An 18624-nucleotide genomic window follows, 5' to 3' on the forward strand; every position below is an offset into this window, starting at 1 on the left:
TCAACAGATTTGAAGAGGGCCCCAATGGGGTAATGGCTCACTAAGAAAAGCTGATTTAGTGATTAAAAAGTACCGGCAAGAACTCAAAGACAGGCGGACGGCGCGAACGACGAACGGAGCATTGAATAACCAATAGGAGGTAAGAGAAAAAAAAAAAAGCCATGAAGACATCTTTCCAAAATCCTTTTATTCTTTCCATAGATATTTAACTTGGATTTACATGAAAGGAGGCAGGAAAACACTGCTTGTTACAAGTTAAGTCAGGATTTAAATGACTTTATAACACAATTAGAAAACAAGGCGGTGATCGTACGTAATGATAAGATAATATCTCACTTTCATTGAACTATTACCAAACTTTACAATGAATAAATTACATCGCTTCAAATACACCACAAAGGCACAGCCCCTAAAGACTTCAAGAATCGTTCCCTTAGAGTGCAATTAGTCTCAATGGGGCGATGGTTTACTGATAAGAACTCATTTAGTTACGTTTGATGCACGATCCTCGTAGTAGAGAGCGCTATTTATGCAATACATGAACTTCATATGAACTTCATATATGCAAAATGTATGAACTTTATATATTCATCGTATTTGATTTATCATCACGGGTTTATTCTGAATCAACTTAATGGCCTGTACTAGTTGGCTTGTTAGCTCAATTGGTAGAGCGCTGCACTAGTATCGCAGAGGTCAGTGGTTCGAATCCCGTACAGGCCTGATTTTTTTTTTTTTTTTTCAGGTCTGATTCTCGCTATTGCACAAAAAGCGCTCTCTAGTGCGAGGATCGTGCATCTTACGTATCTATAACCGCAGTTCAAAATATATGAACTTCATTTATTACACGACTCGGGAAGTCAGAGGGCCAATAACTAAAATCAACCAATCAAAATGCTCTCTTGCCGGTCAATATTCTCTAAGTATTGGACCGGGCACTGTCCCGAATGGTCCCAAAGGATACCGCACTTGTTTCCCTTTGAACTTCAGTCGTATAATAAATCTCTTATTGCCAGGACCAAGCTTGCTCGGGACCATACTGGAAGAATATCGGCCCTCGGTCTTTTTTGTACGGACCTCCCTGCGCTCGGTCCGTACTGTCAAGACCTCGGCCCGATATTCTCCCAGTATGGCCCTCGCGCTTGGTTAATAAGATATATATATTCATCGTAACTGATTTAGTTATTGACAAATAGAAAACCCAAGGACAGGCAGACAGCGTGAACGACGGACAGATCGTTAAGTAACCCATAAGACGTAAGAAACAAACAAAGTTTTGAAGACGTCATTCCAAAATCTTTTTAATTGTTTCCATAGATATTTTATATGGATTTACATTAAAAAAAGTAGGAAACATTGCTCGTTACAAGTTAAGTAAGGATCCTAATGACTCTATAACGCAATTTAAAAACAAGGTGATGATAGAATGCCATGAAAAGGTAACCTCTTACCTCTTGAATAAAGAATTACCAAACTCTACAACGAACAAATGACATTTCTTAAAAAAAAAAACAACAAAAAAAAAACAAAAAAAACAGAAAGAAAACAAAAAACACAGAAATATACGCCTGGAACAACACATCCGCAATCTTAAAGGTGTACGTTTACAACTGCACAAAAAGCGCAGAGTAAACTGTACAAATCCACTTACTCTGAAAAAAGCAGAGACTATAAATCACCACATCTTTCGCTCCATTTTGCAATAACAATGAAAAAAAACGACAACAAATAAAAAACCAAAACAAACCAAAAAGGAGTACCTGTACCTAAGAATAATAAGCAGTGCGCATTCCACTATCATTTTATAAAGAGCAGTCGATAGAGATGTCAGTAGTACGCACAAAGCAACAAACAAATAACAAACTGGATAAAATCCTAGCCACCATCGGATTTCCAAAGCCGACCTTTTGTTGTAATTGATGAATCTCTCCCAGCAGGTTATGGTCTTGTAGATATAACTGCAAATAGTTGAAAAGAAGAATACTTAACTATACATATTTCCTTCTTCAGTTAAGGAAGCATTACGCTTTAGATGAAAAACTGATGTGGAAACCGTTTTACAAAATGTTTTACAAAATGCGTCAAGATTCTACGAAGTATTCAATTTCGTTCCTAAGTTCTCGAGGTTAACTCTTATACCCCGAACATCAGTATGCATATTCTCCAAACTGTTCTCTATACATCTCCTTTGGTACTGACAAGGAGAATATGTGAAACGATGAAGAACTCCTCCTCTGGGTGCCCATTCCCTTTGTTCTCCTAACCTTAAAATGTTTGATTCTGGGGTGATACTGTCGGGAGAAATGTGATACTTGTGGGGATTAAATAGTCAATAGGCGTTAATGTCCAGGATTTCCAGACAAAGGGCTTCTTCAGGAGCGGGAGGGGAGAATAAAAGACGCCCTTTTAAAAAGGGAAGCAAAAATTAAAAAAGTAGACAAATGGATAAAATAAGAAATTCATAATAATGATAATAATAATTATAGTAATAATAATAATTTACAGTGCGTCAAAAATTTCATTGATTATTTTTCTTCGAAATTTTTGCCCAAGTTTTATGAATATAGTAAATAGCATGCATCTTTTTTGCCAGAAACTGATGTTATCAAGGACGGAAACTAACAAAGCCTTTCATATTGAACTGCGACGCTATCTATATAATTGGCTCTTACTTTCAGAGCGTACTTGTAAGACTGTTCGGCTTCCAACTGTCGTTCGGTCTACAATAAAAATAGAAGTGTAAGATTTGCTTAGACCAGAATGCTTGCCAGGCTATTAAGGGGCTGTCCGCGTAAGAACCTACCATTCGAATTTCGGCCGATCACAGAATTCCCTCAAATTTTTACTGTGAAATATTTGATCTATTCTATCGGCAAAAATGATATTTATTTGGTTCGTAATGCTATTTTATCAAATTTTTGGTGACGAGATGCGTGGACGGTCAAAAACAAAGAATAGTGTTTATTTCAGCGTTAATTTTCAGCGTTTCGCTGGAGGCTCTAAACACTTACGCATTTGATCAAGTAGCATATATCGGACATATGGTATCATTTTACATTTCTTCTGTTGATTAGTAGCAAAATAAGTAAATTCTGACCAAACAATGAAGAATTACGCTGTTTTGAAAATACCACACAAACAGCACTTTCCAAATTTGGGCTAGTGTGCTGTTGTTCCAAGACGCTTTTCTCAAAAGTATAACCGTATAACCTCACCCCTGTCCATGTTTAGTACTAGCGCTGGTGTGGCGAAAACAACAAAAACATTTTTGGCAACTTGTCTTTTCGAGCTACAGGAGCTCGATGAACTTTGCTAATTTTCAATGTTCAAAGTGCATATGACTTAATCTATGCACATTTGTGGTTACTTCATTTCTCGCTCAAAATCAATGTTTGAGGCAGTGCTTATTCTCAAAACTAACACGGTTGTTTTGTTAAGGTGAAGATGTCCATACATTCATCTAAAACTTGCCCCAAAGTTAGCAATTACGAAGGTAGAAATGAACATCTGTGTGAAGTTGTTTAACTGTCAGCGGGCTGAAACAGGTTGTCAAAATTTCATTAAGTATGTCTTGACCGCTGTTTTATGCTGTAAAAAACTAAAACTGCTCTCATAGATTTAGAAACGCTCATTCAAAGTATGTTATTATGAAGAGAACTTCATGTCTTACCAGAGATCTCCACCAGATCGGGTTGATTCAGTCATGTGTCACGCTCTTTACATTGAAAATGTCACGGGTTTAAATTTAACTACATCGCACAGAAATGGTTTGTGTCAAGAGCGATAATTTTCCTATTTTTACTTTATTTTTATTCTAGAATTTGCCTTATTATGGACCAAAAAGTAATTTTATTGTAGACAATTATGACGATGTCGATTTTAGGTGGCAAACAGGTTGAAATGCCCATGTTTTTCTGTGATACCGTAAAATGGTAAAGGTTAAGTGAAAAAAGTAAAATACAAAATCAGTGGCCACTAAAAGATTAATGAATTAAGTTTTCTCTTTAGTATCGATAATCACCGCCGGTGATTCACCGTCTATTTGTCTCTTTAAATTCAAATGACCTTTAATTTCTTACTTGGTTATTATAGATTAAAGGTAAACGAGTTTGGAGAGATTTAATTACATCGCGTGACTTATATGGGTTTCAAAATATTGATTGATTGAGTCGGCGGAAGCATTTGCAGCTATGTTTTCGCCATTTTCCTCTGTTTTTATATTTTCTTTGTTTTATCAACTAGTCTCTCTTCTACCAGAAAAGTAAAGCTCTACTTCTCGATATGTTCTGAAACGCCGAGTACGCCGAACCAGTCCTAATCAAAACGGATCAAACAATGTTCTTATTTAAGAGTTTAGACCTTTTCTTATCAGTTACAGTCACATCCTTCTAAGAATGTGGAAAGTTTAGTTTCCAGATCTTTTTTCCTATCTCGGGAACCATACGGAATCTCAAAAAATTTTAAACATCTCCTTAAGCATGACTACGCTGAAAGTTCAAGTTTCTTATCGCGTGAGAGGTCACACAAGCAGTATGAGTCATAGCAAATAGGGTGCTTGAGACCAAGCTGGCCGGCAACATTTTTCAACATTTCACGTTTTTCTTGCTCCTCTTCCTCTGCGTAAACTTCCTCCAATTCAATTTCTCGGCTTCTCTGTCTTCTTCTTGCAGGCGCCAGTCTCGAGAAAAACCCCTGCACTTGAGTCTTCGTTAGCCAGTCCTTCCTTTCAAACATGCGGGAACCATCTGGGTTTCTTGCCGTTCTCATGTCTGCAGCTACTTTTCCGAGAGCTGCCTTCGTACCGGTTCTCTCTCCAAGGTCAAATTTTGTTGTAAGATACTGTTTAACTTCAGAAGTGAAACGCACGGCTTCCTGGCCTCGTGGCTTATGTAGTGCCCAACCAAGCAGCATATCACTGCTAGGACTACCAGCTTCTTGCTGGTGCTGTCGCTCGTCACTAGATTTTACTGGTGCGCTGTCGATTTCCTCCTCTTTAACACGGAGGAATTTTTCCGCCCAGTCTCTTCTGAGTTTGTCGTACACTGTAACAGAATTTCGGAGAATTTGGCAGTGGCCAGCGTCGCAGGTCATCGTTGATAAATTTGGACAAGAACTCTCTAGTTCGTCTGAACGACTACTTCGCTAACCTGTGCTATGATGACACTTACGTTAGACCTAGTGATATGGATATCCCGGACAGTGTAAAGCCCCCGAAAATATCTGAGCGGTGTGTTTGGAATACCTTAGTTCATGTAAAGAAAACGGAAACGGGACCAGACGACCTCCCGTACTGGATCTGGAAAGACTGTGCTGAGCTACTCACACCAATCGTCACTCACGTTTGGAATCTGTCGCTGTCTACTCATACATGGCCAGACTCCTGGAAAAGGGCAAATGTTAATCCTCTCCCCAAAGTGAACAAGCCTACAGAGGACTCAGACTACCGTGGTATTAATGTTACTCCCGTTATTGCCCGGTTGTTCGAGAAGGTCGTGTATCGTACACAAGCACAGTCAGTCATTGAGAACAACCTGAGCCACACCCAATTTGCATATAGACAGGCGGGTAGTTGCACAAATGCCTTGCTCGCTATCCAGCACCAGACATACAAGTATTTAGATAGTAGTGACTGTAGCGCAGTGCGAATTTTTACCATGGACTTCAGTAAGGCTTTCGATTTTGTGAACCATGCTATTTTGTCTGCCAAACTGAAACAGCTGCCTCTAAATCCGTACATTATCAATTGGTATCATAGTTTCCTCTATGCAAGACAACAACGTGTTGTTAGTTATAATTTTTTAGGGCAGTGGAAATCTGTCAATAGAGGAACCACACAAGGTAGTGTAAGCGGACCGTATCTTTTTAATATATTTTTGAACGATTTGGAGATTTTTTTTTAATGGTTGCCCTGTGCTTTTTAAATATGCCGATGATTCCACTATTCTTTCGCCTATCACTAGGAATAGTGACCCGTCTGCCGACTTAGTAGGACAGTTCTTAACATGGTGTAAAGACAATAGAATGGTCTGCAACCCTTGCAAATGTAAAGAGCTGGTTGTCAGAAAGAAAAATCATAAGGTACTCTACCCTCCAATTAATAATATTCCCCAATGTAATAGCTTCGTTGTACTAGGAGTAACTTTACAGAGTGACAGAAAATTTGATGAGCATGTAAGAACTAAGCTTGTCAAAGCAAACAAGTGTTTACACGTCCTACGAACATTGAGAAAGGAACATTACTCTCAGGCAGAGATTGATCATCTTTTTAAATCCATTGTTTTGGCTAATTTTAGCTATGCACTTTCAGTCTATGGGCCATCTGAGTCCGATCTTACGGTTGTACAAAATTTTTTAGACCGATGTCATAAACGCGGTTTTATTTCATTTCCAGTTTTTATCAAGAACCTTTTAAACAAACAAGACCGAAACATTTTGAAGAAACTAAAATCAACGGATTGCCACCCCTGAAAGACATCATTCCTGTCCAAAAGACATATGTACACAATCTTAGAAAAAAAGGCTGCGCGCGCCCGAAAATTAATACGCAGCGCTTTGTGAACACCTTTATAAATAGGTTGATATTTAAGGTACATTTATTGTAATGACATACTTTTTAATTCATAATATGTATGTAGATTTCTGTAGTTTTTCCAAATTCATTGTAACATAAGATATGTAGTTTTATCTTATGATGGAATAAATATTTTATTATTAGTGGCCGCCCACATCGAGGTGACTTTCTAATTCACTGAATTTCTTGAACACCACATTGCACCTTGGATCAGAACAGGCAAAAAGACCATTCGCTTGTTCACCATCACTATTTTTTGTCGCCTTATGGAGCCAAGCCTCTTTGAGCAGAAAGAATTTTTCATTTGCAACGAGGCATGTAGAACCTTGGGGCCTGACGACTAAATCTTGGTAAGGAATCAGCCTTCCCTGCCCTATGCCATAAGCTCTCCATATTCGCATTCCTTCCCCCTCGAACTTGAAGTTGTCATATATACTAAAACCGTGTATCTTTTGTTCTTCAAGTGTTTTTCAGTTTGGTTTATTGAGCAAACGCAGGCAGTTGTACCTCTAACACGACGTTCTGAGAGTGCTGCACGCATATCTTTTGGCAGAAACTACATCATGTCCCTCGTTACAGTATCGTCATATTGTTGACTTCATCGAGCAAAGAATCCGATCACAGACATCTCTTCCATACTGGGGTTCAGAAAAGTCATATCGCATGACTGCAATACCAATTCGTTTCCCTGCATTCCTAACGGCCGACAAGATAAAGTTGTGGTAACATCCTGCTTCATCGCTCCTTTGGTAAATTTTACTAATTTGGGGGTGTTCCTTCTTTACAACCTCGAGTGTGTTCTCAATAATGGAACAAACTGCATACCAGTCTGGTTGGCACGAGTCGAAGATATGAGCGTACGACGTCAGTTTTCCAGAGGTGGCATTCTTAGATATGGGGGTGGCATTCTTAGATATGCCAGCTTATCCCACGCTTTCCAAACCAGTCGGATTGTTTCTCACGATATTTCATTTGGAGAAACTTCATTGCCCAGTCCATAATCAGAATAGCGGACTCCGCATGTGGTAACCACATTGCATCTTGTTTCGCCTTCTCCTTGTTTATTGAGCGCATGATATGCGCTTTCCAAAGCAATATATTCTCCTGGGCCTGGTTGAAGTCATACAGGAGATCTTCTCGTTGGTCTAAGTTGTAAGGCGTCCAGGATGAACCTTCGATTCCTTGTCTCACATCTTGCAAAACCTTCTTCAGCCCTTGACAGCCACCGCAAGTGGATTGGTGCTCATGCGAACATTGATGTTAAAAGTTTGGTTCTACAGGATCACTTAGCGCAAACCTTCGACAGTGGTCTGCACAAGTGGAGCCATTTGGTTGACAGTGCAGGCGGTAGTCAGTTTTGAGATAGCGTTTAGCATCTCGTAGTTTTTGACGAACATACAGGCACCCCTGCATTTGCATTCCTGCTTTCTCAAGAGTTTCAACCAGTGTTTCAAGTGACTGAAAGCCCGCCGCGCCATCGGCAGCAGTGTTATCTAGGCCTTGCAGTGACTTACGTTGAGATGCTTCTCGAAATTCTAATATTTTGAACATTGTGGACCTACTCAGAGGCTCGTGACATTGTTTTTTGCAATACTCCAAGTACTGTTCCATCATTGTAGACCTAGTCAGGGTTCTTACCACATTTGGCATCTCTATCTTGTCGCCATTATCTGGGAAAAGTATCTTGCTACCATAAGAAACATCTTGATAAAAGTACGGTCTATTTACAAAATCTACAAAGTGATCTACTTTGCCCATCTCAAGGCGTACACGGTGCTTTGTTGTGGTCTCAGGGATATAAGCCATATTAATGAAACATTAACGAAAAAAAAACACACACACACACACACACACACGCAAAAACGAGACAGAAAAGAAATAATAAAAGAGATAAAAGTTGGAGGTGATATTCAAAATCAAAAGATGGCAATAAAAAAGAATAATACTTGTACTATACTTAGCTGTATCACCTTAAAAAAGGACATTCCGTTGAGCTTCTGCCTGAAATCGTCACTGCTGATATGTTTTCCATAAACCTACATTTTCTGTTACATGATAAGGTAAATCTCTCATAAAAAGAAGTAATACCTCTGACACTAACCATTTCTTTCGACAAATCGAAAATACCTGCGTGCGTTGTTGTCAAAAATGGATCCGTGATATCGATTCTCAATGTAAAGAGCGTGACACATGACTGAATCAACCCATTTTTGTGGAGTTATTCTCAAGCACAGATAAGACATGAGGTTCTACATATTTTGAGTGAACGTTTCTTCAGTCAGTTGGATGAAGTTGCTAGTGTCACCTCATCGGTTGTTCAGGGTATTTTGAGCAATGGTGATATCCTAAGTAGTACAAATAATGAAATAATTAATGATACAAGTAGTGAAATAATTAACAATACAAGTAGTGATATAATTAACGATAAGGCCAGCGCTGGCAATGGGGAAGTTATCTTAGTTAATGAATTGCAAATGAACCTAATGCAAATAGTGAAAATAGTACCTTACCTAATTTAGATGAGCCTCAGGACTGGGGTTCCATTGTTGACTCTCAGGATGTGAATATGTCACCGGCCTCTGGCCAACGCAAAAGGCCCTCTACCTCCTCGACTCCTAGGCGCCGTCCAGCTAAGAGGACCCCGGGCACTCCTCAATTGCCTGTGGGCCCTTCGGCTGCTACTAGGGTTAATGCAAGTCGTGCGGCTAAGAAAAAGTCATGATGTTTCTTTCATGCTTTGTGATGGCTCTTTCCATCCTTACGTTAAATTGTAATGGTATCCGGGACCAGTCTAAAAGGATTGGTCTCGTGCAGTGGTTGCGATCTCTCCCTGTGAAGGTTGACGTTGTCTGCCTTCAAGAAACGCACTGTGTTACTCGGGCTGAGTGTTCTTTGTGGTTTTCTTTGTCTGGTTTCTCTTCTGTGTTAGCTCCGGGTTCTGTCCATTCCTGTGGTTGCGTCGTGCTCTATCGTCCTTGTATCTCTCTTCTTAATTCTTGGTCTGCTGATGGTCGCTATTTGCAATGTGAATTCTCTTTTCATGAAAAGGTCTTTAGGGTGGTTTGTCTCTATGCCCCCAATTGCAACCCTGCACGGGATCAGTTCTTTGATGGCTTGCATTCGAAGATTGACCCTTCAATACCTACGGTCCTGGCTGGCGATTTTAACTCCGTCTTTGACCGGGCTCGAGACCGACGTGGTCCAGTTCCTGCCACTGTATCTAGGGATAATTCCTCCTCGCTTAGTCATCTTTTTGATGCGTGTTGCGTCACTGACATCTGGCGTTACCTCCACCCCTCTTCTCCGGGGTTCACCTGGACCAGGTGGGACGGGAGCTTGGCGTCGCGTATTGACATGTTTGGGATTCCTTTTGCATGGGTCCCATCGGTGTCCTCTGTTTCTGTGTATGTCTGTCCATTCTCGGATCATCGTGGCTTGTGTTTGTCTGTGTCTGTTCCTGACGTCGTCCCACCTGGCCCTGGCTTCTGGAAGCTCAACACCTCAATTTTGGAAGATCACGATTATTGTCAACTTGTCCGAGAGGAATGGTCCGCCTGGCGTCTTGCTGTCCCTCGCTTCCCCTCTCTCGCTAAATGGTGGGATAGGGGGAAAAGCCGGATTAAGGGGCTCACCATACGTTTTTGTGCCAGTAGGGCCCGTAAGACATCTGCATGTAGAGACGCCCTGGTGCGCCTTGTTCAACATCTCCAGGAGAAAGTCGATTCGGGGGTTACTTCTTGTGTGGATCCACTGCGGTCGGCTCTCTCTGAGATTGCTCGCCTAGATTCTGATGTGGCGAAGGGGGCCCAGGTCCGGGCGCGAGTCAAATGGGTTGAGGAAGGTGAGACTTCCTCGCGTTATTTTTTTCGTTTAGAGAAAAAACGTTCTGCCGACCGTCGCATCTCTGCGCTGAGAGAGCCTGATGGCTCAATTGTTTCTTCTTCTGCTGCTCTCTGTGCGTCTCTTGGTTCCTTCTATTTTGGTCTATATACTGCTTCGCCTACAGACTCTCATGTCCAATCTTCCCTTCTCGGTAATCTGTCCTCGTTTCTTCCTCAGGATCAGTCTAATAGTTGCGAGGGCCTACTCACACCATCTGAGGTCCTTGACGCTCTCAAGGGTATTGCACGCAACAAGACCCCAGGTCTAGATGGGCTCCCTATGGAGTTCTATCTCCGTTTCTGGGATGTGGTTAGTGCTGATCTTGTGGCTGTCCTTAATGAGTGTTTTTCTTCTGGCTCTCTTTCTCTCTCTCAGCGTAGAGGTGTCATTACTCTGTCATTCAAGAAGGGGGATCGTCTCGATCCTAAGAACTGGCGGCCCATATCTCTTTTAAATGTGGACTATAAGTTGGCGTCGCGGGCCATAGCCGGGCGTCTTCTCCGCGTGATACACCTTGTCGTCAATCGCGATCAGACGTGCGGGGTCCCTGGCCGCTTCATTGGCGAGAATGTCGCGTTACTGAGAGATGTTGTGAGCTATGCCGAGTCCTCTGGCACCCCTGTTGCGATCCTATCTCTTGACCAAGAAAAGGCCTTCGACCGGGTGGATTGGGGTTTTATGCGGTCCACTCTGGTCGCCATGGGTTTTGGTCCGTCCTTTGTAGCGTGGATTGACCTATTCTATACTCGTGTGCAAAGTGCTGTAAATGTTAATGGTTACTTGACTCCCTTCTTTAGTCTTTCTCGTGGTGTCCGGCAGGGGTGTCCATTATCTTCACTCTTGTATGTTCTTGTTTCGGAGGTCCTTGCGTGTAGCATTCGTGCAGACCCCCGTATTAAGGGTCTGTCTCTCCCAGGTTGTCCTCCGCTGTCTCCCATCTCTCAGCACGCGGATGACACATATCTCATACTTACCTCGGATGAAGGCATCTCGGCTGCTCTTGACATATATAGGTGTTATGAATTAGCGTCTGGATCGAGGATTAACCTTTCCAAATCTAAGGGTCTCTGGTTGGGTGGATGGCGGGGTCGCACGGACCCCCCAGTTCCTTTTGACTGGTCTCCTGTCAAGCTCAAGGTGCTGGTGGTTTTCATTGGCCCCGTTAACCTTGAGGAAGACAACTGGCGCCCTCGCATCAATGCGGTGGACCATGTTCTCAAGTCTTGGCGTGCTCGTATTCTGTCTTTTCGTGGCAAGGCCCTCGTTATTAACGCTCTTGCCCTCTCCCGGGTTTGGTATGTGGCCTCTCTTATCCACATGCCGGCCTGGGTGGAGGTGGCGCTCTCTAGTCTGGTTTTTTCTTTCTTTTGGTCTGGCAAGCGGGAGCTCGTCTCTCGTTCTGCCGTTGTTCAATCCCCCCTTTTTGGGGGGACGTTCAGTCTAAGGTGAGGGCCCTCCTGGGCCAATGGGTGAGGAGATTCGTCTCTTCTCCTTCCAGTTGGGTCACTCTCATGTCTTTTTGGTTTAATTCCTTGTTTGGTGTCTCTCCTTTTGTTGTGTTTTCTCGTCCTTTTAGTTTTGACCCTAGGGTCTTGCCACCCTTCTATCAAGCTCTGGTACTGGCGTGGCGTAAGCTCGACGGGGCTTTCGCTACGTCCAAAAACTCTCTGGTTCATGGTTCTTTGTGTCCTCTTGTCTGTTCTCCTGTCTTAACCATGTCTGCTAAGTCTTGTTACCTGTACCTTCTCTCTGAGAACATGGTCCAGCCTCATTGTGTTCTTAAGTTTATGTTCATCTACCCCTATCTCGACTGGCCTGCCACGTGGCGCGCCTTATCTTTCTTTCATCTTGATCGTCGTGTTATCGATCTGAATTGGAAGATAGCGCACGGCGTCCTGTACACCGCCCGGCGTCTTTCCCCGTTTGGTTTGTCTATTCCCCTCTCTTGTTTTTGTGGGCCCCGGGTCGAGTCGCTCGAGCATCTGTTCTTTTATTGTCCACTTGCTCAGAGTGTTCTCGCCTGGGTGCAGTCTTTGCCATTTTGTTTCTCTCCTGTGTCCTGTCATCACTCTTCGTCATGTCCTTTTTGGCTTTAACTCTACTGACCTTGTATCCGTTCCGCGTGTTTTTGTCTATCTTCTCAATGTCTCTAAGTTTTGTATCTGGCTGTGTAGAAATGATTTCCGGTTTCGAGATATTCGTCCTAGCGCCGTGGCGGTGATTGCATCCGTCAAGGCCCGACTGAAGTCCTACCTACCAGTCTCCTTCAGGCGGTGCAAGTCTAACAGGCGTCGTCGCGTGTTTTATCGGCAGTGGTGTGCCCGTGGTGTCATTGCATCCGTGCATGGTGACTCCCTCCGGTTTGCTTTCTAGCTGTTTTGGTTTTTGTTGTGCCTCCCCTTGGCTGGCTAGGGGGCTATGATTATTGTTTTGGTTTTTTCTGGTGCCTCCCCTTGTCTGGCTAGGGGCTATGATTATCGTTTTGGTTTTTTACAGTGCCACCCCTTGGCTGGCTACGGGCTATTATTATCGTTTTGGTCTGCTATTATTGTTGTGAGTGCGTTCTTCCTTGGAGTGAGTGTGTAATTTTTAGGTGAGGTGGGGTTCGATTCCCCAGCGAGTTTGGCGTCTGGTGACCCTCGTTTATGGTGGACCCCATCCCTAAGGCATTGCACGCCTGCCATGGGTTGGGTTTAGACATCTAGGTCGGCGGGCACTGCACCTCCCTTCATCGGGGGCCCGGCCGTCCACCTTAAACATAAAAAAAGACACTATTCTTTGGTTTTGACCGTCCTCGCATCTCGTCGCCAAAAATTTGATAAAATAGCATTACGAACCAAATAAATATCATTTTTGCCGATAGAATAGATCAATTATTTCACAGTAAAAATTTGAGGGAATTCTGTTATCGGCCGAGATTCGAGTGGTCGGTTCTTCCGCGGACAGCCTCTTAAAGTGCATATGACACGAAATTTTTTTCTCTTGTTTCTTGTAGTTGGATATCTGTAGAAAACGTTTCGAAGCCTTAAAACTGCTGGAAAAAACTAAAAGGCATTTTTTTTGCTTTCAAAATACGCGCAATTTTCCTTCAAATTGGTCCCGGTTATCGCGTGGCAAAAATCGCACTTGATATCGTAACGTGACGTCACATTGTGTACCTCAATGGAACTTTCAGAAGAGTCGGTTCAAAGGAATCATTAGAATCACTGGACATATCTGCCTTTCAATTCACTATCTATCTATTACGAAGTACTGCAGAACCCTCTTAACGACAACAGACCTTCGCGGTAAAGGTACACAATGTGACGTCACGAATAACTTCGACGGCCATAAACTAGGTCCCAGTCTCCGGAAATAAACTCGTGTCAAATGCACTTTAAGCGATCTAAAGTGGCGCACACAAATATGAAAACACGCAACGATCTACCCCTCGTTCGAGCAAAGGAGAAAACCATACTTTAGCTTGCCTTTAGAACACGCTCAAAAGAACTGGAAGGAAAGCGAAAAAAAAAAGTCGTTCTACTTTTGCGCATCCTAAAATCCAGAAGGAACATGAATCTGATTTAAGGTTACCTGTAAACACACCAAGGACAGATAAGCCCATACTTTTGCGTCTTATTGTTTAAAATATTTGCTTCTGATAGTGCGTCCTCAGCTTCGGCCAAATTTCCCAGCTAAAATAAATCACATTTTGAAGTCACAATCAAATCGTAGTCGGAGATTTGTCACAGCAAACAATTGAAATTCGGTTGATTTATCCCATTCCTTCGAAGGGTTCATTTCTCCAAAAAATAGTTAAACGAATTCAATTCAAGCGCAATTCGCGGTGTTGAATTCTTGGCTGTAGTCCCAGAAGTCAGTGATTGACACATGCGTGGCGTATCGCTGTCGCAAATCCGCACTTACGGTCATACAACGAAGTAACGTACATGTATAACGTCGCAATAGTATATATATATTTTTTGGACAAAATTTTTCAATGCTTTACAAAACATGTAATTTGGAGGTCAACTGGTGAGCAGCTTAACCTTCATATCCCCTCTTTAAGATTCTGTGATAGCAATGAAACTTTTTTCCTCTCATAAAATCAATTTTACTTTATACAATATGATAAATGAGTTATGAGAAATTTAAAGAACCTGAGTAAAAATTGTCTTCTTACCCTATAGCAAGCAATTCCTACTCCAAGCCAAGAAATAGAGGAGGGCGAGCGAATGCAGGCTTTCAAGAAGGTTGCCTTTGCTTTATCAAACTAAATATGAAGAAAGAAGATGACTTTAAGAGAACAATAATTAATGTTTAACTTCCCCTACCCAACTTCAAACACGCATATGTCAACCATTTGGTGCCAAACGTCAAAATGATAAACCTAACACGTCAAACGTCAAATTTCAAATATCAAATGTCACATGTCAAATGTCGAATGTTAAAACATCAAAATACGAACCAAAGAAAGTAGACAGTAGGGTATACAAGATGTCAACAATTAAAGGCTTTTCAACTAAAACTCAAACAGTGTAACGTGGCACCAACCTCCCCTTTCCCCAGGTAAATCGATGCAAGTCTCAGACAGATGGCCTGCATTTCTGAAGCTTCGGTTGTATAAGCCAGTGTTCTCTCATAGCAGTCCTGAGCTTCCTCAATTCGGCTCGTCAAATAACAGAGGTGTCCCATTAAACTCCATGCATCTGGGTTCTGTTAGAAAATAAAAAGGCAAACTTCAGAGCTTTGCACTGCGTAAGTTTAAAGTATACTTAAGAATCCCACACGCCTCCCAAACTCAGGAGCATATATATTCGCAAGGTGTCCGGTTTGCGGTTTGGAAGTTACAGTATGTCAAACATTTCAAGCAATTGGTTATGTCTTGCGGTAAAGCAACCTTACCTCTCGAGGGGGCCAAAACGTCAATAGCCTACCTCGCAACTGTTTTTTCCCCATGATTTTACACGACGCCCTGGTTTCTTGACACAAAAAACGGTTGCAAAGTAGACTAATTCCCAAGTGGCGAACGCAGACTTGGAAAGAGTTAACAAGATCAAATCAGGGCGTGACACTAACTTTTCAACTTACGAGCCAGTTGCCAAGTAACATCTTAGATACATGGTACGACCTTTATAGGGGAATCCTTGTTTACAATATTTGCCTCATTAGCATGAGCAATTCAGTTTCTGATAGAGCTAAAGATAAATCAGTTCTGAATATCGAAAGGTCAAAGTAGGATTAACTCGGCCAATGAATACGAGCCTGATGCATTGAATACTTTTTGTGCAACACGGGCTTAAAAACTCAAAATTTTACATAGAATGTATGAGCTCATTAGCGCTTTTGCCACCCAGAAATTTTGCAGTTTTTGATGAACTATTTCTCCTTGAATATTACACCCACAGAGCTAAAAATTTCACCATGTACTAAGGTTTTCTAGCTCTTTAGGTGTCTGAAGTCAATTTGTATCTAACATGCTACCTTCTTTAAACAAAGCCGTATGCAAATGAGCAAAAATGTAAACAATGACGTCAGCATGAATCCTCCTATAGCAGGAACGGTGGAACGATGGAACGGTAGATTGGCCGAAAATGGCCCCAACTCCTAAAACATGGAGCGGATGTCATGGCATGTTGCGCGAATTTTGTACATAGATACTTCCACTTCAAGAAAAGATCGCCCTCGAAACGGCGACTTGTACATTTGCATGACCTTGAGATCGTCCACCGTGATATAAAGCCTGCCAGTATACTGGTCTCCAACCAGCATTATTGCTCCATGTTTTAGGAGTTGGGATCATTTTCCGCCAATCTACCGTTCCATCGTTCCACCGTTCCTGCTATAAGGTTCGTATTCTTTTTCTTCGCCTTTCTTCCCAATACGCATGCGTGGCCGGGCTAGTTTCCAGGTAACGACGAAGGACAGCGTGTTTGCGTTGAAGGTTTGAATGTTTGAATTGAAGAATTGCGTATTGGAAATGACGAGTATCATGTTCGCATTGAGTAATTGAATGTTTGGAAAAGGAGTTCGAATATTTGAAGTGATGAATAGGGTTACCAAATTAAACAACTGGATGTCTCCATAGTCGAACAACAGATCTGACCTAAGAGATTAAGCGTTGGAATGGAAGAATTGCCGTTTTGAATTGAAGAGTAGAGTGTTTGAATTGCAGAACGATTGTTTCAAACTGAAGGATTGCGTGTTTCTGTCGACAAAAAGCCTATTTGAACTGGCAAATAGTGTATTTGAATTGACGAGTAGCAGGTTTGCGGTAAAGAATTGCATATTGGAATAGAACGATAGCATTTTTACTTGCGAGACTGACTATTTTGAATTGCGAGATTGAAAATTTGAAATGCACAATAGCATGTTTGAATTAGACGACTGAATGTTTGGGTGGTAGAAAAACATTTTTAAAACGAAGGATTGGACGTTTGAATAGAAAAACAGCATGACTGAATCGAAGAAATATTGCTTTGAATTGAAATAATGGATGTTTCAATAAATAAATAGCGTATCCGAATTGTCAAACAAGAAGTTTGAATAGAAGAATAGCAAGTCTGACACTTGAATTTTGACACTAAAAACGCGCCATAGGTTCTAACGTGCCCGACTGACCTTCCTTTCTATTCGCTAACGCAATGACAGCTCTGACAGTGGACTTCGAAATGGCTTTCTTGGGCGCGCGCCCGAGATGAAAACAAACAATATTATTGCTTTTTTCTTGTTTTCCTATTTTAATTCAATGATGCGATTAAAGGAAAATTTATTACCTCACTCATGAATTCCGCGTTGAATTGTAGTTGAAAACCGACATCGCTCTCATCGCTTCGCGATTCGTGCGATCAGTCGGTTTTCGCGTGCAATTTAACGCGGAATTCATGAGTCAGGTAATGAATCAATCCCTCAGTCGGTATGAAGTGATATCATTTCGGGATACAAATCGCGATTAAAGGTGTTCCGGGATCAATCCATGTAAAGTTTTGTGCAACATAACATGTTAAGTTTTCGGGTTAGAAGAATTCTAAGACAGTACAATCACACAAGATGCGGGTCCAGAAGCACATGGTAATACACGCAAGCGCTGTACGGTACGCGGGTTCATAGAATCATTCCCTCCAAAAAATACCAAACAGTCAATATAAAGCATCCCGATCGCTATAACAGAGTTGGCTATTAGCCTTTCACGACCACGGAGTCGAGTGCACTAACCATGAGGCCACCGTGCCTTCCAAAGACATCAATCAGAACATTGAAAAATTTAAGATGCCGTATTCTTTTAATTTCACCCAAGGCAGAGGCAATCATTTAGTATATGGCAAACACTTTGTATAAAGCGATTCCAATTTAAGCTATGATCAATACGTAACCCCTGCGATTTTGTAGAGGGACTGATCATTTATCGTAAAAATTGGAATCTCAAAAGTGATTGATAGCCTGCCTCGACGTACTTAACAGAAATCAGTTCGGTTTTTGTTAAGTTAAGCGAATTATTTAGCAGCTAGCCATAGGTAGATCCCATTTAAAATAAATCGTAATTAAGACAATCGTCAATTTTCTTTAAGTCTGTATTGGCATTGGTCAAACTGGTGTTATCTGACTGTATACATTCAAGGATTTGACAATTAACAACACCTTTGATGGCCTAATTTCTATCTCGTCTCCATTTCTTGCATGGATGTTTGCAATCCATAAAATACACACACCACAGCCGAAACCCTCCAACGATAGTTCAGCTTTGTTTACCGTTTGACATGTTAGGTGACTAATTAGTGCAGCTTAATTAATTTATTAACTCTAAATAACCTTTTTTGCCACACACTGAAGACAACGAAACAAGCTGCACGAATACTCAGGTAACCGGACAGGTCCACTAACGGACTCTTTTTACAATCCTTTTTTTTTTTTTACAGTGAAACTCTGTATTTTTAACATTGCTGTAAGCGGACACTCTCTCGTAAAATATAAGCGAACGCAGACATTTTTAAAGTAAAAATTAGATTTGTTTTCGTTTATGCTCTTTCGTAAACAGATACTCCAATCCAAGTTGAGATGCATGGACGGAAGCATTAAGTCCAGTCTAGCGTTTTGTAGAGTATGGAATAATTACAATTCAAGCTTATATATATATTTTTTCTTTTTTTAACATTTGATATCAATAAAGAGTTTCAGTCGCTAATTAACCAACA

At 41.6% G+C, this 18624-nt stretch overlaps 1 protein-coding gene and 1 pseudogene across 2 annotated transcripts in view; both read right to left on the reverse strand.

Moving 5' to 3' along the window:
* The window catches only part of LOC148716794 (cilia- and flagella-associated protein 70-like), an 83691-nt gene extending 68472 nt beyond the window's left edge, over positions 1–15219 (reverse strand). The window contains exons 1-5 of one of the 2 annotated variants that reach the window (XM_088746016.1): positions 14987–15219; positions 14616–14705; positions 14027–14127; positions 2673–2720; positions 169–1958 (exon numbers count right to left, since the gene is read on the reverse strand). In XM_088746016.1, the coding sequence (XP_088602142.1) occupies positions 2675–2720; positions 14027–14127; positions 14616–14705; positions 14987–15127 (378 nt within the window). In that variant the 5' untranslated portion in view covers positions 15128–15219 and the 3' untranslated portion in view covers positions 169–1958; positions 2673–2674. Of the gene's footprint in view, positions 1–168; positions 1959–2672; positions 2721–14026; positions 14128–14615; positions 14706–14986 lie in introns of those variants that run through there. The other variant, XM_088746017.1, reaches the window with a different exon arrangement.
* Positions 4369–8377, reverse strand: LOC148716800 (uncharacterized; annotated as a pseudogene).
* Positions 15220–18624: the final 3405 nt, after the last annotated feature.

The sequence above is a fragment of the Stylophora pistillata genome, chromosome 14, assembly GCF_964205215.1.
Source record: "Stylophora pistillata chromosome 14, jaStyPist1.2, whole genome shotgun sequence".
Taxonomy (NCBI): Eukaryota; Metazoa; Cnidaria; class Anthozoa; order Scleractinia; family Pocilloporidae; genus Stylophora; species Stylophora pistillata.